This window comes from Orycteropus afer, unplaced genomic scaffold (genome assembly GCF_000298275.1).
Source record: "Orycteropus afer afer isolate SDZICR_OR568_19922 unplaced genomic scaffold, OryAfe1.0 scaffold00099, whole genome shotgun sequence".
Taxonomy (NCBI): Eukaryota; Metazoa; Chordata; class Mammalia; order Tubulidentata; family Orycteropodidae; genus Orycteropus; species Orycteropus afer.
In genome coordinates this window covers 5197937-5205941 of record NW_006921686.1, presented here as the reverse complement: position 1 = coordinate 5205941, position 8005 = coordinate 5197937, and the positions used below count along the sequence as shown (strand labels likewise).

Below are 8005 nucleotides of genomic sequence, written 5' to 3'. Positions count from 1 at the left end.
GAATAAGGAAGACTAAAGAAGAGCTGATACTTTTCAGTTGTGGTGTTGGCAAAGAATGCTGAGAGTACCGGGGACTGGCAGAAGAATGAACAAATCTGTCCTGGAGGAAGTGCAGCCAGAATGCTTCTTGGAAATGAGAATGGCCAGACTTCGTCTCACCTACTTTGGTCATGTTGTCAGAAGGGACCATTCCCTGGAGAAGGACGTCATGCTTGGGAAGGTGAAGGGTGAACGAAGGAGGGGAAGGCCCTCAACACGATGGATTGACACAGTGGCTGTGACGATGGGCTCAGGTGCAGCAAGGATCGTGGGGCTGGTGCAGGACCAGGCGGTGTTTCATTGTGTTGCACATAAGGTCTCTATGAGTCGGAGCCAACTCGATGGCACCTAACAACAACAACATAGGACTGTATGACACAGCACGGACCCTGATGTAAACCATGGACTGTGTAGTTAATAGTGAGTCAAGGGGTCGTGCAAACAGTTAAGGCACTTGGCTGCTGATTGAAAGGTTGGCAGTTTGAGTCCAGCCAGAGGTGCCTCTTGTACTTGACTGCTAACCAGAAGGCTGGCGGTTCAAACCCACGAGCCACTCCTCGGAAGGAAGGTGAGGCAATCTACTTCCATAGTGATACCGCCTCAGAAACCCAAGGAGGGGTCACTATGAGTTGGGTCCGACTCGACGGCACATAACAACAACAACAGCAGCTATAGAGTAGATTCCAATTCACAGCGCCCCTAGAGGACAGAGTGGAACTGCCCCAGAAGGTTTCCAAGGCTGTCTTTATCATCTTTCCTCCACCGGCAGCTGGTAGATTCGAAGAGATGAACCTACCAGCTTTTGGTTAGCAGTGAAATGGTTTAACCACTACGCCACCAGGGCTCTACCTGTGCAGTCTTAGAGATAGCTAATTCAGGTAGAAGCCGTGTAGTCATTGTCAGGGATCCTAAGCTAATGGAGGGGGAAGGATGTCCTGCACACAGCCCAGGAGTGCCTGCGTGAATGGGGAGCACGGCCCCACCTCAGGGACCTCCCGGTCCAATGGCCCTCCCCTCCACCAACACCCTGAAGCCTTCTCTCTTTCTCACCGTCCCTTCTCTCTTGTTGGCTGAATGAACAGGGCAGGGGGCTTCCCCTCCCCTCTTTCCATGGTGAATCCTAGAATCAGGGAACTTCTGTGACAGGACTCCACGGTTTCCCAACCCTGGGACTTCCCTTTTTCTGTCAGCCCAAGACTAGGGCCTCACTGGCGGCCAGACACACCCTGCAGGCATGCTTACCTACCAACCTTGACCCAGCCCCAGCCTCTGTCCTGACCCCACCTGATTGTGCCCTGGTGTGCCAGGCTCCACCCCAGGGGCTTTCCATCCCTGACCTCACCAGTGCCCTAACCTGTCCCCATCTCCCAGACAAGGCTCAGAGGGCAAGGCATTCAAGGCAGCTGGACCAGACAGAGCAGAGCGAACGGGGAAACGGACTGGCCCTGGTTCCCCGTGGGCCGCGATGAGGCAGCTACGTGGAGCCCTCACTCTGTGCCAGGTAGCTGGACCGAGAGCTTTCTGGCTGACTCACTGGGTGCTCCCAGCCACTGTGTCATTATACTCATGACTCAAAGGGGGAAACTGAGGCCCAGCAAGCTCGGCTCCTCCTCCAAAGACAGCTGGGAGCACGTGGCAGAGCCAGATACTCTCGATCAGCCCGTCTGACTCCAAAGCTTATTGCCACAGGTTAGGTCCTCAGCAAGAGACGCCGAGGTGGAGTTAGGAATGCAGAAGTCTTATGGGAGGAACACCTGAAACAGGAAAGGGGAAGAAACAGGTGGGGCCCTCAGACTGCGATGCCAGCCCAGCGGGGAGCCCCAGAGCAAAGACAGCCCCTTAGAGGAGTCAACATGGGGCAGAGAAGTGCAGACCCTCAGGCTCCTACTGGGTTCAGTCACTGGCTGGAGGTTGACCGTGCCGTGCCCTTCACTGGCAACCCACGTGGGCTTGTGGCAGCTGGGCCACAAGTCCTCTCTTGAAAGGGGATCTGAGCGCGCAGCTCCGTGGCTGCCACTCCCATACACCACGTTAATAATAACAATCGTTTAAAAAGAGCATCTTCCATTTACTTAGAGCTTACTTGGTGCCAAGCCTGCCTGCGCCAACATGTACTAATTCATTTGACCTTCGCAACAACCCCACAAGGAAGGCATGGGTTTTGCCTTCCTTTTATAGATTAGAAAACTTTTATTACATTAGAAAACTAAGGTTCAGAGAGGGTAGGTCATTTGTCCAAGGCACACAGCTGGCAAGTGGCAGAGCAGGGATTTGAACTCAGACGATGAGATAGGTTGTTGTTATGTGCCATCGAGTCGGCTCCAACTCATAGCGACCCCTCCTTGGGTTTCCGAGGCAGCATCACTATGGATGTAGATTGCCCAACCTTCCTTCCGAGGAATGGCTGGTGGGTTTGAACCGCCAGCCTTCTGGTTCGCAGTCAAGTGCCTTAGCCACTATGCTACCCCTGTCTGATTGTAGATGAGGACACTGAAGCCCTGTGCTGCCTCACTATTGTCACCTTCCTGGGACTCCTCTGCCCCATACCAGACTTTCCCAGGTACCCCTGGGGGCAGATGCTGGTCCCCCTTCCCTTGAGTCACCCCTGTCTCATGATGGGGGAAGGGCAGGGGAGGGAAGAGAGACTGTTGCAATCTTCTGACTCAGCGTCGTGCGTGCAGACCCAGCAGAATGAAGAAAGGGGAAGATTAAGTCTTGGCCTAGCTCCCAGATGGGCTGGGCCCACTCGATGCCTGGAGATCTGGCAACCGCCAAGGCCCCAGGGTGGGAAGGAACCAGGAGGTACATGTGGGCCAGGGTCCCAGGAAGCTGGCCTGCATTCACCCCTGGGGATGTGGGAGGGCAGTTTCTGGGAGCTGAGAGGTGGGCAGTCCTAGGGTAGACTTCCAGCCAGAGCCCAGTCAGAAGGCTGTGTACCTTGGGCAACTGCTTCCCCATCCGGGCTCAAGAGCCTCCGTTGTCCTCTGTCTGCAGAGTTCACCTGCCCTCCCTGAGCTCCGCCCCCCACCACCTCCACCATCGCCCTGAAGTCTAACTCTACTCCTTCCTGCTGCAATGGGACCCTCTGTCCACCTGCTCACTGCAGGCAGCAGAGCAAAGCTACAGGAAGAATGCAGACCGTTCTAATCCGTGCAGGTGCCCATGAGCGCTTGACTTGACCTCTGTGCCTCAGTTTCCCCACTTGCACTGTTCCCACTGAGCCACAAAACAATTACTGCTGAGTCAGTTCCAACTCGCGGCGACCTCAATGTGCCAGCCTAGAACTGTGCTCCATTAAGGTTTTCTTTTTTGGGGGGGCATTTAAAAAATATATTTATTATTTCACTTAATAATAACGTTTTTCTTGAAGAGTAATTTTTTTCCAAAACTAAAAGCAAAATAAAAGATTCACAAGAGAGGTATTGGTTTAAACGTGTGCATATCTTTTTACAGTGTGGCTCAACAGAAGACAGGTGGATTCTCCAATTGGCGTCTGCATTCATTCTGTGACAAACTATTGTTTTACTTTCTATAAGATTTTCAGTGGCTGACTTTCAAAATAGATCCCTACTCAGGCCCCTCTTCTGAGGCATCTCTGGGTGACTCAAACCCCCAACCTTTCATTTAGAATTAGGGCCAGGAGAGATGATAGCCTGTGGTCTCTGGGACTAATGACCACCCCTCCCAGGCTGAAGGGTTGGAACTCTGGTGCAAGGATCACACAGGCCTGGCTTCAAATCTCGAATTCTCCAGTTCTCGGCTGTGTGACCCTGGACAGTGATTTCAGTTTTCCGTGCCTCAGTTGCCCCCTCTGCAAATGGGGGTTTTAGGGACCTGTGTGAATTCATCTTCAAGGTGTTGAGAGGATTTAGTGAAAACAATTCGTAGCTCAGCCCACCCAGGGCTAATGGGCCCAGCTTGTCTTATCTCTGGGGGGGAGAGTGACAAGGAGGCTCTGGCCTGAAAAATAGGGTAAGGGTTAAGGAGGTGGGGTGGAGACAGGAACAGACACGATTCATTCATTCATTCTGCAAAATTCTCAGTTAATCTGCTCAGCAACCCTGCATGACCTGTCAGCATCACCAGCTATTGAAGGCAGAAGGAAGGCACAGATAGGGAGAGCCACCTTGCCCAAGGTCACACAGCAGAACTAAAACTAAACCAAACCCGCAGCCATCAAGTCAATTCCAACTCATAGCACCTCTATAGGACAGAAGAGAACTGCTCCATATGGTCTCCAAGGCTTTACAGAAGCAGACTCCCTCACCCTTCTCCCACAGAGCAGCTGGCGGGTTCAAACTGCCAACCTCGTGGTTATCAGCCAAGCACTTAACAGTTATGCTACCAGGTCTCCTAGGACATGGCTGAACCAGGGCTCAAATCCATGTGTCGAAACCCAATATGGTGAATACCATTTCCTCAGTGAAAGGGGTCCTGCTGCTAAGAATGGGTTAATTGACATGAGGATGATACTCGTCACAGGAATAAGAGCAGCTATATTGTATTCATTGGACCCCGTAGGACGGAAGCATGTTTTCTCAATTTAGTCACTTTACATATGAGGAAACTGAGGTTCCGTAAGGATAAGTAAGTAACTCCCTGGGAATTGCAGGCCCGGTGAGAGCAGGAGACAGGACTTGCACCCAGTTCTGTCTGAAGCAAGGCAGGATGCGGCCTGGGAACTGAGCCAGAGGAGAATTCAGGGTCTGATCAGTCCTACTGTCTCCTCTCAGAAGGGGAAACAGGTCCAGAGAAGAAAGCCCCGTAGCCTTCTCAAACCAAAGTCACTGCCATTGAGTCGATTCCGACTCATAGAGATCCCCATTGGATTTCCAAGGCTGTCAGTCTTTATGGAAGCAGACTGCCTCATCTTTCTCCCGCAGAGTGGCTTGTGGGTTTGACTCACCGCCCTTTTGGTTCGCAGCCAAATACCCGAACCATTGCACCACCACAGCCCCTTGTCAGCCTTCTTGGCAGGCAGGCCTTTATTACTTTCTCAAGACTGAGAACAGGTGAAATCGTGGCCCTTCCTCCCCCAAGGAGGGTCAGAGTAGGACTAGGGGACAAGAGGGACGTGGGAAGGAGGAGTGGACAGAAACAGGTAGAAAAGGGGAAGCCTGCGGACGGAAAGTGGCTAGACTCCAAGCAGGGCTTCCGAATCTTCTCTGGGAAGTTTCTGGGACTCCTCCAGGGGCTGTCCCCACTGGGAGGTGGGGGCTCCAGTGTGCGAAGCCCAGAGAGGGGAGACCCCAGCCCAGCGCATGGGGGGCGCAGGGAGTTGAGGAGGATTCTGCATCCTCCATTCCCGACACCAGAGGGAGGCGGCTGTGGGAGCCGGGACTTTCCTAAGCAGCAGAAGCTTCTGGGAAATTAGAGACAGCTGTGGGGCGGGGCTGACTCCCAGTCTCCCCTTCCTTCCCTCCCCCTGGTCCCTGCCAGTTCCCCAGGCACACCTCTCCTTCCCTCTGCCTCAAGGAGGCCGTCCTCAAAGTGCCCCTCCCCCCCACCAAGACCTCCACCCTCAGACCCTCAGGTCTTCTCCCTCCAAACTCACCTCCACCCTCAGACCCTCGTCAAATCGCCTCACCTCTCAGACGCCTCTTCTCATTTCTCTCCTCTTCCTTCAGAGTGCTTCCCCCTCAGTCCTTCTCCTCAGCCCCTCACCTCTTCCTTCAGACCGTCATTTCTTCTTTCAAACCCTTTCCCTCAGCCCCGTTCGCCTCCCTCAAACCCTGTCCCTGCCCCTCAGACCCTCACCTCCATCACACCCTCTCCGTCACCAAGGGCTAGTCCCCCTCTCTCAGACCCTCACCTCCTCCCTCAGATCCTTTCAACCTTCACCCCCTCCTTGGCCATCAGACTCTCAGCCATCAGCACCCTCTCTGCCAGCCCCTGAACGCCCCCTTTGGGCCAAGCGTGGACGCTCCTCTCCCCAGGCCTACAAGGGCCCAGACTCTGCATCACTGGCCACAGGTACCAGGGAGCAGGTAGCACTGGGGTGCCTTCCCGCCTACCTCCCAGGGTCACCACCTTCACTAGCCCTGCCCCCCTGAACCTCAGCTTCCCTTCCTCTACAGAGGACACACCACAGCCCTCCCCTGGGTTTAAGGGTCCCTCAGAGGAGAGGACCCGGTGGGCTGTGATGGTGGGCAGGGTGGTCCCTTGTTGTAGCCCCCACCAGGAGGTAGGGATACACTGGTCCCATTTTCCCTAAGAAAAACGGAGAGATAACAAGACAGGCAGGAGCTCTGGTGGCGTAGTGCCTAAGGCACTTGACTGCTAACCACAAGGCTGGTGGTTCAAACCCACCAGCCACTCCTTCCTATTTCTGTAGTGATACTGCCTTGGAAACCCAAGGAGGGGTCCTATGAGTTGGTCCGACTCCAGGGCACATAACATCAGCAGCTGAGGGGGAGGGTGGTCTCACTTTGTGTCTCTCGCCATCTCTCTGTCTCTGGGTTATCTCTCCCCCTAGGAGGCAATTCCGAGAGGCCCAGGAGTAGCTGTCCCCTCACATTTTCTCTGAACCAGGGATGGAGATGCGACTTGAGCCCAGTTGTTTCACCACCACAGGGCGCTGGGAGGGAGGCCTACGGAAACGGACGGCAGGAGAGAGCCTGCAAAGGGCGAGGCCTCTCGCTGCCAGCAGCTGCGCCTCCAACCCCCTGTTAACAATCCACTGGGGTGAGGTTCGTCCTGGCCAAAGTCCCTTCCCAGACACGGGGACCCACGCCCACTCTCAAGGTCCTGGAGGGACGCTTCCGGGACACCGAGACATGAGCAAGCAGGGATGTCAAAAAGAGGTGCCATTGGGTCGCAAGAGACAAAGAGCGACTCGGGCTGGGTGGGCTAGAGAGGGAACCTCCAGGGAGGCCAGGGCTGGAGGGGCAGAGTTAAGAGAAGTAGGGAGAGCCCCCCGCACGCTGCCTGAGCAGATCCCGGGTGCAGCGCCCACCCGCCCCCCTGGGTCCGCAAACCCTCCCCCTCAGCCTCCGGGGCCTCAGTGACCCGAACTCAACCCCAGCGGCGGCCCCGCCCCCAGGGAAATCCGGGAAAGCCCCCGCCGCCAAGCCCCTCCCCGGGGCGGGGCGAAGAGGAGGAAGAAAAGGGGAGGGGACAGGAGCGGGGACGAGGGAGGGGCTGGCTGTGTCCCCTCCCTCCCCGCCAGCTCCAGCGGGTCTGAGTCATGGCCCCCAACCCGCCTGGCCTGTTTCCCAAGCACCAACCCCTCCTCAGTGGGAGGGGAAAGTGCGCGGGGGGGCAGACTGCACCCCCTCCTGGGGCCCACGCCTTGGTTGCCTAGTCTCCAGCCTGCTGGTCTGTGTCTGGTTAATCTCTGTCTGTCTCTCTCCTGTTCCTGTGTGTGTGCCCACAGGCTCCCAAGCCCCCAGCCTTTGTCCCACGGTGGGCTGGGCTGGGTGCAGGGCCCCGCACGTTTCTTTGTGCCCCCTCCCCCCCAACCCCAGTCACAGCTGGTGGGGCACGTGGGGGCTGCGGAGGCCGAGGGACCGTTCTAGGGTGCGCTTTTTCATTCCCACAAAGGAAGTGCCGCCTGGGAGAGGGCAGTGCCTGGTCAAGGTCACCCGGGGAGGAAGTGGGAGTAAGGATTCGAACCTGCATCTTAGCGACTCCAGGGCCTCTTGGAAATGCTTCCCAGGGGGGTGAGACAGAGACAGCAACCAAGAGACGGAGAGATGGTGACAGACACAAACAGACAAGAGAGAGAGAGCGCGCGAGATGCAGAGAAAGTACGAGACTCAGACTAAGATTGGCGAGAAGCAGAGCCTGGGAGAGACCGAGACCGAGAGAGACGCAAAGCCAGAGACAAAAACACACGGCCAGACTCTCTGCGAGGCGCGCAGCCACAGGGCTGGGGACCTTCCACCCCCGCCCCGGCCCTGACCCCAGCCCCGCCCCCCGCGAGGCAGAGCCGCCGGGACCCGGAGGGGGCGGGCGCGCAGCGCGC

General features: G+C 56.2%; 1 protein-coding gene across 1 annotated transcript in view; it reads left to right on the top strand.

Moving 5' to 3' along the window:
• CEACAM16 (CEA cell adhesion molecule 16, tectorial membrane component) overlaps positions 1-6542 on the top strand; it is a 50533-nt gene extending 43991 nt beyond the window's left edge. Inside the window, exons 7-9 of the mRNA XM_007943086.1 lie at positions 5899-6012; positions 6117-6171; positions 6515-6542. Coding sequence (XP_007941277.1) covers positions 5899-6012; positions 6117-6171; positions 6515-6542 — 197 coding nt within the window. The remainder of the gene's footprint in view (positions 1-5898; positions 6013-6116; positions 6172-6514) is intronic.
• Positions 6543-8005: the final 1463 nt, after the last annotated feature.